The following is a 17686-nucleotide window of genomic DNA, read 5'->3' as shown; positions in this document are numbered from 1 at the left end:
AGATTGGGGTTAAGGGGTCTTTTCGAATTTTTGAGTGGGAATTTTGTTAATGAGTTCCCTAACTCCATGTTTTTAGTGTGATTGAAATGTTAATAAAAGAAGCTTTGGCTTTGATTATCTGAAACTCTGCCCATAGTTCATGGACATATTTCAGCATTTATTTCATTTAATATTTGTCATAAACCATTATCCAAGGGCCCCAGGGACTGTATTTTAGTTACAACCCACCAACTTGTAAGCTACATGATTTATTTGCAGAGGGAACTTTGGGGGTACAAGAAAAGGGCCAAAGACAATATGAAATCATGATAGAGTTAACTTTGATATTAGAAAATCCTTTTCAAATGTATTATGAGATCTTCTTAGAGCACTAAAAATGTATGCATTCTCTTTAAGGGAAGGTAGATTTAATTATGTTGTCCACTTTGCGTCTGTGTGATAGCATAATATCCTAGTTTCTTCTTTTCATTTTTTGTTAGGAGCCATATATATCACTTGAAATTACAAGAAGCTGTGAAATGTTTTTGTCATATCATCATAAAGAAAAGTATTTATGTGAATAGGATTTTCTTGCTGTAGCCACATAGGCCATTCAGATAAAACTGACTGGACCCAAAATTCAAGCAAACAGAAACCCAAGTAGCAGTGCCTTTGAAGCTGCAGTAGCTAGAAGCATAGCCCTTGAATGACTGCTGACTCAAGTGAAATTTTTGTAAATAACCCCCCCCCATCATCAGGTGCCATCTAATTTATTTTGACAGTTGATGTATAAAAGGTATTGTGAGAACATACAAAAACAAACTTAAATGTAGTGCCAATAGAATATTTTGAAATTGTGTATGGAGAGGAAATAACTGAAGTTCAAGTGAAACTTTGTGTAACTTTGGTTAACCAAAGGCTGTGTGCATGTCTCTTTGACTAAACAGATTATAAAGCTGATAAGGGAAGAATTGATTTCTTTAAAATGTAAACTAATTAAAGCACTTTGGATTTAAGTATTTTTTGGTTTGGCATCTTTTTTTTGGCTTTTTCCTTTTTCAAAGCACTTCCTCCCATATATATATATATATATTATATTATTGGTTGATTTTAGAGAGACAGAGAGAAGAGTGGGAGAAGGAGGGAAAGAGAGAGAGAAACATCCATGTGTTATTCCACTTTATTTGTGCTTCAGTTGGTTACTTCCTGCATGCGCCTTGACCCAGGGTGAAACCCACAACCTTGGTGTTTTTGGACAATGCTCTAACCTACTGAGCTAACCAGTCAGGACTCCTCCCTTTTAATTTGAACAAAGAGCCCTATCTAAGATGACACACAGATCCAAAATAATTTTGTCTGAAATTGTCTCAGTTAACTATGAAATAGGAGATTCCTGCAGTAATTTATGTAATATCACTCTTTGGTGTGGTCATGTCATTGATGTCATTGTAAAGATCTTACTACATTGGTTCTTTGTTATAGAAGTGAGTAGCTACCAGAATATTTTTTTCTCCAAGAAAAGGCTATCATCTAATCCCAAGTAAGTTCATCAGAACTAAGTCAAAGGTTCGGAAAAGAGGGCAACATTCAAGAATCTGCATATGTTTATGCAGTTCCCAAATCTTTTATTCCCATTGACCACTCCACCAGGTAAAAGATTTTACAGACCACCTTGTCTACACTTCTGCTGGGCCCCAGTGAAAAATCTACTTTGCAATCCATTTCCCATGTTGAAAAACATTACCTAAGTTCATTTTTAGGTTTTTCAAACATAGACCAGGATCTATAGTAGAAGCTACAATTTAAGGACTGATTACATACATGTTTTACTTAACTTGAGACTTTTCTGCATATTCTTTAGAATAGCACTGTGAAATAGAACTTTCTGAAGTAAAGGAGATGTCCTATAATCTGTGCTGTCCAGTATGGTATCCACTAGCCACATGTGGCTATTGAGTACTTGAAAAGTGGCTAATGTGATTGAAGAACTGAATTTTAAATTTTATTTAATTTATTAAAAGATATGTAGCCGCATGTACTGAGTGACTACCATGTTAGTGTGGATTTAGAGGATTCTGCCATTTTGAGATTCACTGATGTTAAATTTTTAATAACTTATTTTTAAAAATTAAATGCTTTGTGTAGGTTAAAACTAAAAGTTAACTATTAGGCAGTTACTAAGTACTATATACACTATGCTTGTGATTCAACTTCTTTACTTCTAGAATTTGTAAAGAATAACTTAATGTACAAAACTGGCCTCTTCTTACCTTGTAGTCACCTCTACACTGAGGGGGACCTACAGTTCTGAAGATATGTTTTCTATGAGTATTTTTAGAATTGAAGCAACTGACTGTTATTAGAGCTGATGCTCCAAAGACATTCCTTATCTGGAAATTCTGGAAAGAGAAATAATTATGTATTTACTATGGATTAGTCTGGTAGTTTTGGAATATGGGAAAGAATTGGCAAACTTAAAAGTCTATATTGTTCAATGATCATTTTACCTCTTTTAGATCAGTTCTCCCAATACATAATAATTTTAAACTGATGCTTTGAAGAGAGGATTGCTTTCTGATACATTTTAAGCAAAATACCTCTTTCATCAAGAAAAAATTAAATCATTTTAATTCAGATTTTCTGTGCTAATTAAGATTTGTTTTAGAATTTTTTTGTATCACAGCTGGATCAAATGAATTTATATGTGCCTATAATTTGTTTATCATTTCACAAACTCAGATTATTTCATAACCCTATTATGACAAATGAACAAAACATGATACCTTTATCAGAATTAAGAAAGGAGTAGCACAGTGTTTGAGACTGACTGATGAGTCTCAGAATAATCATGTCAGACCAGGGTTTTTTGTGTTATGAGGAATGGGTGTTCTCATTTTTGAAGCTTCACGATTGATTAGGCTGATAGAGTGGTGGAAGAGAGGGATAGTCTCACAGGCTTTATCTACCTGGCCAACTTTCCTTGGAAGCACCTGGTGGTGGCAGCTTTCTGTTTCACCTTGCAGAAGGAGCAGGTGGGGATTTTCAAGGGAGGTGGAACTCCTCAGTTACTCCAATACTTTTGGGCCACAGTGGCCCTAACAGGTCATTTCCTAGCCTGCCTAAGCAGCCAGGCAGGGCTCTAGACCCGACACGTACAAGAGTCAAGTTTATTCTCAAACCTGCTATGTAGTCTGTTTGTGTTCATGTCTTTTGACTGTCTTGTTTGTGTTTTAATAGCTCAGCTTTCACAGCTGACAGGCATAGGAAAAGAAAACTTTTGGAAAACTCATCACTAAACAGCAAGTTGTTAAAAGTGAATGTAAGTAATTAAAATTTATTTAAATATAAGAATTGGTTGAGATCTAGTCACTGCTTTATTACAACTTTAACATTAATGTTGCTCCTTATAAATTTTATAAGTATATACCATGGATTTGGAATATTTTACAAAATGCTTGCCACTTGGACTAGTGATTCTTGATGCGGCTGAATGCCCCAGTGAGTCACCTGTCAGTGCCTTTCTTCCAGCAGAATTCCAGCTCGCTCTATTCCTCTGCCTAGCAAGCATTCACTCTTTATTGATTGATTGATTTTTATTGAATTTATTAACATTGGTTAATAAAATTATAAGCTTCAGGGGTACAATTCATAATACATCATCTGTATACTGTACTGTGTGCTCACCCCAAAGCAAGCATTTGTTCTTAACGCCTACCCATGTACCTTATTACCATGTTTCTGTAGGATCCAAAGATCCTTGCTTTTTGTTAAAAGTCCCTAGTGCAAAATCTGTGGGTCTGAATTATTGGCATTTTATTTTTTAGGACTTCATTACTACAACTTTACCATAAAAGAATATGCTTTTCTCATTCTGGTAACCATTTGTTACCAAATTTATGAGCCATTAATGGATTAGCAAAATCTAAAAATCATGAGCTATTTTAATAATTTTGCCCTGCATCTACTTCTGTACTCTAATGCTAGCTATGTATAGACACTTTTTTAAAAAGAGAGAGAGAGAGAGAGAGACAGGAAGGAAGAGAGATGAGAAGCATTAACTTGTAATTGGGGCACTTTAATTGTTCATTGATTGTTTCTCATATGTGCCTTGACTAGGGAGGGGCTCAAGCTGAGCCAGTGACCCCTTGTTCAAGTCACTGACCTTGGGCTTCAAGTCAGTGAGCTTTGGGCTCAAGCCAGCAACCTTGGGCTCTAGCTAGCAACCTTGGGATCATGTTGATGACCCTGCACTCAAGTTGGTGACATGCACTCAAGCCAGATTAGCCTGCACTCAAGCCAGCAACCTCCGGATTTTGAACCTGGGACTTCAGTGTTGTAGGTTGATGCTTTAACCATTGTGATACCACCAATCAGGCTAGACACACTCTTAAAGTGTCATGATTCTGTTGAAGAAAGAGCTGGCCATCTGAATTATGGGCAGAGATGCTTTGAGTTGGATTGGTAGATTCACTTTCAGTGTTCCGGTGTAGTATTCAGACATCAGGTGCATTTGTAGATCTAATCAGAAAACCAAGCTTTAGTTTAAGGGAACTTTAGGTAGTTTTTTTAAGATTGATATTCCATTGCTAGAGAAACATGTATTGGTCATCTGTGCATGGCTTAGAGTTAGATGTTTGGTGATGAATACTTGGGCTGTATAAATTTATATTTTTTCAAATTTGTAGTAGTTTTAATAGACTCTTTTAAGTCTTAATCTTTCTTTTAAGGATCTTCCAGGTTTTTGCATTGTGTATTGCATGGTACTTACTGAGGCTGATTTCCTCATAAGCTTCCATAAGATACTCCCATTTAGAACAATCCCAGGATCTGAAACAACCTTCTAGACATACCTAGACATTTATACAGAGAATATAAACAGAGTTTGAAGTATTGATTGGATAGAAAAGGACCCATTCCAAATTGGCTTGATGCTAGTTTGACATATAGGCCTTTGCTTTGCTTATATGTGTGAAATGGTCGGCTTTCTCTTGGCATTACTGATGGCCTCTTCTTGTCCCATTTTACAGGGAAGCACCACTGCCATCTGTGCCACAGGCCTTCGGAATTTGGGTAACACGTGTTTCATGAATGCCATCCTTCAGTCACTCAGGTAATGTGGCGGGCAGAGCTGAAGTATCTCATGTTAGTTTCTAGTAGAATGGCTAAGAGCAAAGGCTGTGGGTCAGATCCTTGGGCAGACTATAGTCAGATGGCTTGGGCAAGTTACCTCAGTTCCTGAGTTTTCTCATCAGTAAAATTGGGGATAATAGTTCTGCCTCACTGGGGAGTTGGAATGATTAAATAATATAATCTATATAAAGTGTTTATTAGAAAAGTACCTAGCATTAAATAACTGCTAGCTGTTACTTATTTCTTACTTGTATAGGCCAGAGCAGAGGCCAGCAAACTTTTTCTGTAGAAGGCCAGATTAAATAAATATTTTTAATCTTTGCATGCTACACACAGTCTCCCACATGTTCTTCTTTCCTCTCCCCACCTACTCCCCCCTTTTTAAACAGCTTTTTGTAAGTGTTAAAGCTCACTGGCCCAGGGCCAGAGATGGTGTGTGGGCTATAGTTTGCAGACTCCTGAGCTACAGGGAACCTTGTTCAGAAAACTTATTTGAATCATTAGGTGAATTTTAAGTGTGGTCATAAGGTTGGGTTTAGAAGATCTTCAGAATGTAAGATAAGCAGTAAAAATAAAATGACCAAGAAGGCTAGCCTAAGTTGGATAGAACAAATTATTTTGAAAGTTGTGTACTTTTAGATTATAATGAGTCATCAAAGGTCAGAATAAATTATCTTCCTAAGGGCCACCTTGCTAATAAGGAGCAGAAGCTGTATTTGATCTCTCCTTAAGGATACTTAAAGCTTATCCAGTTTCTCTCAAAGAAGAAATTTTACTCGTGAATTCTTCTTGCTCCTCTGTATAGTATATCTAAACCAACAATATGTTTGGTTTCATGATTTGCTTTTTATTTGAGGAAATTGTTGCCCACCTGGAAACAAGCACCCTGTGAAGAAAGATGTGACTACCGATAGATAGGGGGAGGGGAGATTATATTTTCTGAATAGAGATTTTGCTTTAAGATCTTTGTTTATTTTTATAAAGTCATCTATTTATACTGTTTTCTTGGACTAAAGGTGGAAATTTAATGAAATCAGTGCAAGAGACTACATTAAGTATAATTTAAAATAGATCACATTTTCAAAATCCACATGTAGGTTTTCATAGAATTTTCTTTGCAATCCTAATAAATTAAAAAAAAATAATTTTCTTCTTTTTCTTTTTAAATAGTAACATTGAACAGTTTTGCTGTTATTTCAAAGAACTGCCTGCTGTGGAGTTAAGGAACGGGAAGACTGCAGGAAGGCGGACATACCACACCAGGAGCCAAGGGGATAACAATGTGTGAGTTCTAGGAAAATGTTCTTTCATATTAAACCAGTCAGAGAAAAACAAAACACTCATGATCTCAGTTATATGTAGAATCTAATGAGCAAAGTAAACTGAGGAACAAAACAGAAACAGAGCAGACTGGACACACAGAGCAGACTGACAGCTGTCAGAAGGGAGGGGGTGGGGGCTGGGTGAAAGAAGGTGAAGGGATTAAGCAAAAACATATGTACATGACACAGACACAGACACAGACAACAGTGTGGTGACGGCCAGAGGGAGGGGGGCTGGGTGGAGGGGGCAGAGGAGGGCCACGGGGAGAGAGAAACTGTGCCAGGCTGTGAGCCACAAAACAAACTCATCTTACTGGTGATTTCCATTGCATATGTTAGTTTATAGGCACAAACTTGTTTTTTAAAATCTTCTAAAAAATTGTATCTAGCTGGTAATGTTAGTAATTGTTAAAATTCTTTATTTGTGTTTACCTGAAAGTCAGCAAAAATTTAGCAGTCTACTTGAATCTGTGAATTTGGACATTCTAAAATTGACATACGTATGAAATACAGTTCTAGGTGTAGACCAGCATGAATGTCATTCTTTTTTGTGAATTGATTTGTCTGATAGAGTTAGGTAAACCTGTCTTGGCTATTAAAATTAATTTATAGTCATCAAATTAATTATAAGGGCAATACAATTTTTCATTGACATAAAGAGGGAAAAATTGATAAGTGATTATTGAGAAATAATATGTATTCACTGCAGCCATGCTCTATTTGGGGTTTAGAGATCTGTCATATTATTGTGATTATCAGAGGCACATTTTTTCCTATCTTACTATTACTGAAATAGGGCTATGATTTATAATATGTACTGTGTATATTTTAACGTAATGTTTTCCCTGCCCACCCATTCCCCACACCTACACATCCCCTCCTCACACATTCCAAAAAGCCATCTTATATAATAATCTGGCACTGTTCTGCCTGGATGGCTGAGGGAAAACAGGATAGAACATGTTAGACCAGTGTACAGTGTGGTTACAGCCAAAGCATGGGGGACCTTTAAAGCCAGGCATTGGAGCAGGGATGGACTGGCATCACTAAGAGTGGTGTTTTAAGAGTTTACTTTGGTCCTGGCCGGTAGCTCAGTGGATATGGTGTTGGCCCAGTGTATGGACGTCCCGGGTTCAGTTCCTGCTCAGGGCACACAGGAGAAGTGACCATCTGCTTCTCCACCCCACCCCTCTCTCCCCTTTCTCTCCCTCTTCCCCTCCCACAGCCAGTAGCTCAATTGGTTCGAGCCACTAGTGGTCCTGGGCACTAAGGATGGCTCGGTTGGTCTGAGCATCAGTCTCAGGTGCTAAAAAATAGCTCAGTACTGGAGCATCAGTCCTAGACAGGGTTGATGGGTAGATTCTGGTCGGGACGCATGTGGGAGTCTATCTCATTATCTCCCCTCCTCTCACCGAAAAAAAAAAAAAGTTTGATGACAGCATATAGCATGAACTGGAAAATGCCTGCATCCAAGGAGGCTTCACATTGTAGTAATTGGTTTGGAGGAGATAGCAATGAAATGCAGAGGAAAAAATACATGTGCACAAAACTTAAGGGAAAAATCAGTACCTAATGCATCAAATGTCATTTAGGGTTTAGTTACAAACTGGAGAAATTGCTTCTGGCCATCTTAGGCAGAAAAGGACTTTATTGCAGATCTAGTTGGTGTGCTATTCCTGGATGGGTAGCAAATCCGGTCTGACGTCGGCATCCAGATCAAAGCTGCAGTCTTTCCCATGCCAGTGCAGCGCCAGGGTTCCCACTGCAGTGCTGCTGGGTAGGGGCTGGGTGGATGCTCTTATGGCTGCCTCTGCCCTCCAGATGATGCTCTTTGCCACCAGAAAGGATGGACACTGTCGCAACTTCTTTGCCTCACTGATACCTGCTTCAGATAGGCAGAATCCAGGCCATGTACCTCAGTCTTGGCTGCGGGGTGGGGGTGAGAGGTAGAAGGTGCAGGGAAGGCCTCAGAAAGCAAGTATCTGGCCTTTCCAGCTTTCATAGTGGGAGGCAGGCTCTGACTCTCACCAGGACTCTTAAGGTGGGGAATTCCTCAAATATAAGTTCAGGTACTAAGAAGTAAAACATATGCTTTGTGTCCCAGGGACCTACTGGATAACAGGTTGAGAAGATGTAGAGAGTCCTTGAGGTCTCAATTAGGTGTCCATGAGTATGATAGTTGTATTGACAGGTATGGTCACTGAAGCTGAGGGGGTATATCAGTTTAGCCACATGCATACATAACCAAAATTCATAGTGAATTAAACACCTATGGTTTATTTTCTCTTGCAAAAGTTGGAGGTCATCCACCTAGGGCTGTTTCACAAGAGCATCAGGCTTCTTCTAGCTCTTTGTTCCAGCAGCCCTGGCTGGGGCTCTCAGCCACATAGTCCCATGTGGTACTGGAGGGCCACCATTCATCCTCATGCCAGCTAGGAAGAAGGAAGGGGTTAATAAGGACTATTTCTCCTTAAGGAAATTTCTCAGAAGTTGAACACTCAGAATTTTTTGTTCCATGGGTTCATGTGCCAGGAAAAAAGAGGGAGTTCTGTTCCTGTGAAGAAAAGGAGACAATATTGGGGGACAGCAGGGAGAGGACAGAAAGCAGGCTCAGTACACGTTGAATTTGAAGTGACAAGAGGACATCCATTGGGAGGTCCTGTTGGAAGCTGGAAAAACCTGAATAAATGTGTCATGAGACACCGTAGCTTTTAGACTTGGATTGTTGAGAATCACTGGTGTAGAGTCAAGTGTTGAAGCTTTGTGGTCAGATGAACTTGGAGGCACTGATGAGCAGGAGGGCACATACTGAGGTCTTCTTGCCCCTAGTGGGCAAGCAGGAGGAATGTAGGAGATGGAGAAAGAGATTACTTTAACAGTCTTAAGTTTTTTAAAATGTATATTCTTAAGTAATTTGTTTGTAATTTATCCATCACTTTATTGTACAAGTATGGCAGTACTTTGGCACACACTTCTTCATATGGCTAAAAAATTGGTTTTGTCAGTAATTACTGCTATTTACATGGGTTTACTTAACTCTTACTTAACTGTCAGACTTAGCTCGGAAGAGAACAGACCCTTTTCATATTTTTATTTATTATGAATTTTAGACAATTGGACATTATTCATTGAAATTGTTGCCTCTCATTAATGCTAAGGGTAATGTCCCTTCCTGTTTTCCAGGTCTTTGGTGGAAGAGTTTAGAAAGACACTCTGTGCTTTATGGCAAGGTAGCCAAACAGCATTTAGCCCAGAGTCCTTATTTTACGTTGTTTGGAAGATTATGCCGAATTTTAGGTAAGTATTAATGAAAGACAATTAAAATATTAATATTAGTCTTTACACTGTTTCTGAAACAATTTCCAATGAAGTGGTGGTATTCTAAATAGTCAAGATTGGTTTTGCTTTTGTGTGTGTGTGTGTGTGTGTGTGTGTGTGTGTGTGTTTTCTATATTTTTCTGAAGCCGGAAATGGGGAGAGACAGTCAGACAGACTCCCGCATGCGCCCGACTGGGATCCACCCGGCACGCCCACCAGGGGGCGACACTCTGCCCACCAGGGGGCGATGCTCTGCCCCTCCGGGGCATCGCTCTGTCGCGACCAGAGCCACTGTAGCGCCTGGGGCAGAGGCCTAGGAGCCATCCCCAGTGCCCGGGCCATCTTTGCTCCAATGGAGCCTCGCTGTGGGAGGGGAAGAGAGAGACAGAGAGGAAGGAGAGGGGAAGGGGTGGAGAAGCAGATGGGCACTTCTCCTGTGTGCCCTAGCCGGGAATCAAACCCGGGACTTCTGCACGCCAGGCCGATGCTCTACCATTGAGCCAACCGGCCAGGGCCTGGTTTTGCTTTTTTAAAAAGGAGAACAACAGAAATTGTATATATCTGACTAATGTTTGTTTAAATAATAGATGTTCAAAATGTCTTTTAACAAAGGGTAGGGTATTTTCTTGTTATAAAAACAGCCCTTATAAATAACTTACTGTGCTCTAGGAAAACATACTGGACACAATTTCCTTGATTCTTTCAAAATTTTATAAAGAATAATTACTATCCCTGGCCAGATAGTTCAGTGGATAGAGTGTCATCCAGAAACACCAAGGTTGTGGGTTTGATCCCTGGTCAGGGCGCATATGAGAAGCAACCAGTTGAGTGCACAACTAAATGTAACAACTGAGTGGAACAATGAGTTGATGTCTCTTTCTCTCTCTCTCTTTCTCTTTCTCCCTCCCTCCTTCCCTCCCCCCTTCCTCTTTCTCTCTCTATCTTAAATCAATTGAAAAAAAATTGTGTTTTTTTTTATTTTTATTTTTATTTTTTTATTTTTTTCATTTTTCTGAAGCTGGAAACAGGGAGAGATAGTCAGACAGACTCCCGCATGCGCCCGACCGGGATCCACCCGGCCCGCCCACCAGGGGTGGTGCTCTGCCCATCCTGGGCGTCGCCATATTGCGACCAGAGCCACTCTAGCGCCTGAGGCAGAGGCCACAGAGCCATGCCCAGCGCCCGGGCCATCTCTGCTCCAATGGAGCCTTGGCTGCGGGAGGGGAAGAGAGAGACAGAGAGGAAAGCGCGGCGGAGGGGTGGAGAAGCAAATGGGCGCTTCTCCTGTGTGCCCTGGCCGGGAATCGAACCCGGGTCCTCCGCACGCTAGGCCGACGCTCTACCGCTGAGCCAACCGGCCAGGGCGAAAAAAAATTGTTTTTAAGTGAGAGGAAGAGAGATTGACTCCCACATGCCTGGACTGGGATCCACCCAGCAACCCCTGTCTGGGGCTAATGTTCGAATCAACTGAGCTATCCTGAGTGCCTGGGGCCAACTCGTGAACCAGTTGAGCCACTTGCTGAGAGAGGAAAAGAGAGAGAGGAGGAGGAGAGAAGCAGGTGGTCATTTCTCCTGTGTGCCTTGACTAGGGATAAACCCAGGATGTACGCATGCCGGGCTGATGCTCTATCCACTGAACCAACTGGCCAGGGCCAAAAAAATTTAAAAATAATTACTGTCATACACTGTCTTGTTATTTCAACTAAAAAAAAAAAAAAAACCAAATGTAATAAGTAGACATCCGTAGTGTTATATTCACTGTTCTGCTCTAGGTTCTGAAGGATTTAGGAGATCTTAGTCAAGTCCATTGGAGTTCACTTTCCAGCAGGTAGCTGGGCCTGTCCTGAGGTGACTGTGCAGTCATCGTGTTTTTCTGTGCAGGCTGTCTGGCCTCATTTGAGTAGTGAAACAGCCCTGCTGTTCCTTCTCCTAGGTTAGTCATGTCTGTACAGATTCAGGCAATAGCAGATTTGGGGTGCTGCAGGGGTTTGACACTAGCCATTGCCGCCTTCTGTTGATTTTGTCCTTCTGAAGCAAATCATAGTTCTTACTAGTTATGATTTTGGCACCTAGTGTACATCCCTCTATCCCCCCCCCCCTTTCTGAACAAAACCAGCATGTGGTAGTAAAACTTAGCGTATATCTTGCTCTACTGCCTAACAGTAGTTCACATATGTTAGTAGTACAGTATAGTACAGTGGTTGGCAAACTCATTAGTCAACAGAGTCAAATATCAACAGTACAACGATTGAAATTTCTTTTGAGAGCCAAATTTTTTAAACTTAAACTATATAGGTAGGTACATTCCTTACCGAGGTAGCGCCCGCATGGGGTATTTTGTGGAAGAGCCACACTCAATGGGCCAAAGAGCCACGTGTGGCTCACGAGCCACAGTTTGCCGACCAGGGGTATAGGGAAATGTTTAAAAGGTAACACCTATTTTTTATTTATTTTTTTATTGAGAGGTGGGGAGGCAGACAGACAGGCTCCCACACGCACCCTGACCAGGATCCACTTGGCAAGCCCCCTACTGGGCAATGCTCTGCCCATCTGGGGCTGCTACTCTGTTGCTTGGCAGCCGAGCTATTTTAGCTCCTGAGGTGAGGCCATGGAGCCATCCTCAGTGCCCGAGGACAACTTCCTTGAACCATTTGAGCCATGGCTGCAGGAGGGGGGAGAGAAAAAGAAGGGGGAGGGGTGAAGAAGCAGATGGGCGCTTCTCCTGTGTGCCCTGATTGGGAATTGAACCCAGGACTTTGACATGCCGGGCTGATGCTCTACCGCTGAGCCAACCGGCCAAGGCGTAATACACTTTAAGTTATTGTTACCGACTGCTGTTACCCCTTATCTTTGTTTTGAGGGAAACTTCTTTTATATATATATCATGCCATTTAAATCTATTCCCAAGAGAGGCTGATTTTGTAAGCATTTTAGGATTTCTTGACTCTTGAGTATGAAATGACTATTAAGTTACCACTAATAAGGTTTGGATTTAATATAAAATTTCTCCAGTACTCACCTAGACTCTTGATAGGGATTTAGTCTTTGTGTTTTATTATTGTATAAAGGTAATTTCCAGTTATTGAATGCCTACTATGTGCCTAGCAATTTAGATCTTTTATATCTGATCTTCCTAAAAAAATACAACAAAATTCCTATCAAGATGGGAAGTGTTAGCCCCATTTTTAAATGACAATGAGACAGAGGAGGAGCATCTTGTTCAATGTTGTATATCTAATAGATGCAGGACCAGTCTGGGAACCCAGGTCTTTGTAGGGCTGGTGAATGATAGATCTTTAACAGTAGTTAAATGCCTGAATGAGGCCCCCTAACTAACTTCATACTGTTCTGCTTGGTCCCATGGTGATTCAGGTCCCTCATTCTTAATTGGGAGTTTAGAAACTTTTGTTCAGTAGTATTCTACTTTTTCTCTAAATCTGCCCACATCTCTGTCCTGTATGTTTTCTATAGCCCAAATGTGAGCATGATTTAGTTTTTAGTGGCTTAATTTTACACATTCTGATATGCCTACCAACGAAGGGCAAGAGCTTTTGGAAAAGATAACCAGGCTGAGGAATTTGGCATGAAGTTTCCAGAGTGATTCCTAATATACCTGAACGCTTAGATTTCCTTGATGACTGATGAGAATAGGATGCCTGTTTGTTTTTAGCAAGGCTTTCTGTTAGTCCTAAACTAATTGTTCTCATTTTCATGTAATCAAAGAAGATTTTTTTCTTGGTTACATCTAGATCTTGAGGTTATATCATGGATAAAGCTATAGTGTCAGAGTCACACAATGCAGTGCCCAGGAGTGAGGCAGGGAGGTGGGGCTTTCCTCTTATATTATTATTATTATTATTAGGTATGCAAGGTAAAGTTCTTATAACGTGCCTGTGAAAGCACAATGAGTCTTGAATTATGTTTCTATTTATAATCCAAGGTAAACTTTTTTTAAAGTTTAGAAAGCCTGTTTTCCATGATTAACACAGGATAGTGTCTAAGGAATTTGTTCCCTTGGAATGAAATGTAAAGACTCTGCAATACAAACTTGTACATAAAAGTAGGAAGAACTTTGTTTATTAAATAAATGCAGAAGAAAATATATACTCCACATGTAATCAACACCTTTATTTACTTACTTTTTTTGTAGTGAGAAGCGGGGAGGCAGACAGACTCCCACATTCGCCTGACTGGGATCCACCCGGCATGCCCACTAGGGAGCTTTGCTCCACCCATCTGGGGCTTTGCTCCATTGCAACCAGAGCCACTCTAGCGCCTGAGGCAGAGGCCATGGAGCCATCCTCAGCACCTGGGCCAACATTGCTCCAGTGGAGCTTTGGCTGCCTCAGCGGAAGATAGAGATAAAGAGAAAGGAGAGGGGGAGGGGTGGAGAAGCAGATGGGTGCATCTCCTTTGTGCCCTGACCGGGAATCAAACCCAGGACATTCAGATGCTGGTGTGACGCTCTACCACGGAGCAAACCGGCCAGGGCCATCAACATTTTTATATATAGAAACCATCAAAGATTTTTATTCACTCAAACCAGAAGCCAGTTACCCAGCAGGAAAACAGTTCTTGAAGTTTGACCTTCCCAATACGTAGTTTCTGTTATCTATGGTTCATTCTGTGGTTTCAGTTCTCTGCAGTCAATCCTGATCTGAAAATGTTAAATGTAAAATTTCAGGAATAAACAATTTATAAATTTTAAATTGCCTTCCATTCTAAGTAGCATGATGAAATCTCACCGCATCCCGCTCTGTCCCACTCAGGACGTGAATCATCCCTTGTCCAGCATACCCACATGCTATCTGCTCCCCACATGGTTAGTCACTTAGTAGTTGTCTTGGTTATCAGATCGGCAGCCATGCTATCACAGTGCTTGTGTTTAAGTAACCCATATTTTACTTAATGTCTCATTCTCATTACTTTTATTAGTGTTTGTAATTGTTCTTTTTATTGTTGTTGTGTATCTCTTACTGTGCCTAATCTATAAATTGAACTTTATCATTGTGTATGTATAAGAAAAAGCATAGTACATACAGGGTTTGGTACTTATCCTCGGTTTCAGGCATCTATGCAGCTGTTGGAACAAAGATAAGGGGAGGACTGAGATATCTGCTTGCCACATTTCTTGTGACTTCCCTGTGTGCCCAGCTCTTCCTGTCCTTTTCTCATTCATAAAAATCCCTTAAAGTATTTAAAAAATAGGCAAAATACAGGTATTTCAAAATGTCAAAGGATAAAAAAAAAAAAGGATATGCAATGAAAGATTTTTTTCTTTTACTCTATTCCCCAGGTATTCATTCTGCTTTCTGGAAGTAACCATAGTTACTAGATTATTGTGTATTTTTTCATTCATATTCTGTGTGTGTATATACAAGCATGAGTGTGTATAATTTTTTTTTTTCTGAAGTTGGAAATGGGGAGGCAGTCAGACAGACTCCCGCATGTGCCCGACCGGGATCCACCCGTCATGCCCACCAGGGGGCGATGCTCTGCCCATCTGGGGCGTCGCTCTGTTGCAACCAGAGCCATTCTAGCACCTGAGGCAGAGGCCATAGAGCTATCCTCAGCGCCCAGGCCAACTTTGCTCTAATGGAGCCTTGGCTGTGGGGGGGGGGGGGAGAGAGACAGAGAGGAAGGAGAGGGGGAGGGGTGGAGAAGCAGATGGGTGCTTCTCCTGTGTGCCCTGGCTGGGAATTGAACCCGGGACTCCTGCATGCCAGGCTGACGCTCTACCACTGGAGTGTGTATAATTTTTAACATAAATGGCAACTGTCTTATTTTTCTACTTGAGCTGGTTCATATTAGAATATAAATAGCTTCCTCAGTCCATTTTATGATTACATAGTATTCTACTTTGTGGTTATATCATTATATATGGAAGAGTTCCCTACCAATGGGGACTCTTTTTCTGTTTTGTTTTGTTTTTTAGGAGAGAGTGAGAGACTGAGACAGACAGGAAGGGAGAGATGAGAAATGTCAACTCACAGTTGCAGCACCTTAGTTGTTCATTGTTTGCTTTCTCATATGTGCCTTGACCAGTGGAGCTCAAGCCAAGCTAGTGACCCCTTGCTCAAGCCAGCGACCTTGGGCTCAAGCCAATGACTTTGGACTTCATGCCAGCGACCTTTGGGCTCAAATAGTGACCATGAGATCATGTAAATTATCCTATGCTAAAGCCAGTGACTCGCTCAAGCTAGTGAGCTTGCGCTCAAGCCAGATGAACTTGCACTCAAGCTGGCTGACCTTGGGGTTTCGAACCTGGGACCTCAGAGTCCCAGGTCGACACTATGTCCACTGCGCTACCACCAGTCGGTTTGTTTCTTACCTGTTTCCATTCTGAACAGTGCTGCAGTGGGTAGTCTCACACATACACGTGCAGGCACCTAAAAGAAGAATTGCTGACTCAAAAGATACTGGTGTTGTAATTTTGATGTCTTTTCTGGTCACCTTTGCTGTATTTGACATGATTGTGTCTTGTTGCCTTTGTATCTTTGTCATGTGTTTTCTATGGTCCCATCTCTTTATTTAGGATCTAGCACAATGCTAACACTCTCCAGGGAAGTCTCTTGATAATTCACATCATGTCTGATATTTATTTCCTTGCTTCTTGTATCACTTAATGTGCTATTTCTACTTTCACATATAACTTGATTTAATATATTTGCACTGATTTCCCCAAATGGTTTTCTTTAGTTTTTTTTTTTTTTTTAAAGATTTTATTTATTGATTTTACAGAGAGGAGAGAGAGAGAGAAGGGGGGGGCGGAGAGAGGGAGGCATCAACTTGTAGTAGTTGCTTCTAGTATGTACCTTAACCGGGCAAGCCTGGGGTTTCAAACCAGCAACCTCAGCGTTCCAGATCAACGGTTTATCCACTGAGCCACCACAGGTCAGGCAGGGTTTTCTTTAGTTTTTTAAAAATTAGTTCTCATTGTAATTAATATTTAAAGAAGATGGTTGAATAAATTACTGAACCATCTTTAAATTTGCTAACTATTCTACTTGGCTTTGTACAAAACAACATATCTTTGTTTGTAATAAATAGGTCTTTGCGTGTGTCATTTTAATTTTAACAATCTTCATGGGTTTTACAATAGAGAGCTTTAATAAGTACTGAGTTGTTGTTTTTGTTTTGTTTTGTTTTGTTTTTTGTATTTTTCTGAAGCTGGAAACGGGGAGAGACAGTCAGACAGACTCCCGCATGTGCCCGACCGGGATCCACCCGGCACGCCCACCAGGGGCGGCGCTCTGCCCACCAGGGGGTGATGCTCTGCTGCGACCAGAGCTACTCTAGCGCCTGGGGCAGAGGCCAAGGAGCCATCCCCAGCGCCCAGGCCATCCTTGCTCCAATGGAGCCTTGGCTGTGGGAGGGGAAGAGAGAGACAGAGAGGAAGGAGGGGGTGGGGGTGGAGAAGCAAATGGGTGCTTCTCCTATGTGCCCTGGCCGGGAATCGAACCCGGGTCCCCCGCACGCCAGTCCGACGCTCTACCACTGAGTCAACCGGCCAGGGCCAGTACTGAGTTATTTTATATTTAAACAATATTAGTTTTTCTAACTAGGAATTTTGGTATTGTATTTTTTGGTGTGTGTTTGTAAACAGAAAAAATCATTTTTAAGGTTTTCATTTTGCTGATGTTTTTGTCTTGAAACTCAGCCATGATTGGTGCCACATACTAGATAGAAATAGCTAAATTTAACTAATTTTGGTTTTGCAGATTATTTAGAACAATAATTCAGAGTTCTTTTATGAATGTTAACGATAATTTCAATATGAATAGAACCTAAAATTCTGCATCCTAGGTATTTTAGAAGTTTGTCCTAGAAATCTGATCCTGTAGAGCAGCAGTTTTCAACCAGTGTGCCACAAGAATTTTTAAAACATGTAATACCTGACTATTTAGTCAGGGGCCTTGACCTCTTTTCCTTTAGAT

General features: G+C 40.9%; 1 protein-coding gene across 1 annotated transcript in view; it reads left to right on the top strand.

Moving 5' to 3' along the window:
• Positions 1-17686, top strand: part of USP3 (ubiquitin specific peptidase 3) — a 116008-nt gene that overhangs the window by 60038 nt on the left and 38284 nt on the right. Inside the window, exons 5-8 of the mRNA XM_066274242.1 lie at positions 3217-3298; positions 5007-5089; positions 6280-6393; positions 9615-9728. Of these exons, the coding sequence (XP_066130339.1) occupies positions 3217-3298; positions 5007-5089; positions 6280-6393; positions 9615-9728 (393 nt within the window). The remainder of the gene's footprint in view (positions 1-3216; positions 3299-5006; positions 5090-6279; positions 6394-9614; positions 9729-17686) is intronic.

The sequence above is a fragment of the Saccopteryx bilineata genome, chromosome 4 (genome assembly GCF_036850765.1).
Source record: "Saccopteryx bilineata isolate mSacBil1 chromosome 4, mSacBil1_pri_phased_curated, whole genome shotgun sequence".
In the NCBI taxonomy this organism is placed as follows: domain Eukaryota; kingdom Metazoa; phylum Chordata; class Mammalia; order Chiroptera; family Emballonuridae; genus Saccopteryx; species Saccopteryx bilineata.
The sequence above is the reverse complement of the archived record's forward strand: the minus strand, read 5'-3'. Positions and strand labels throughout refer to the sequence as shown.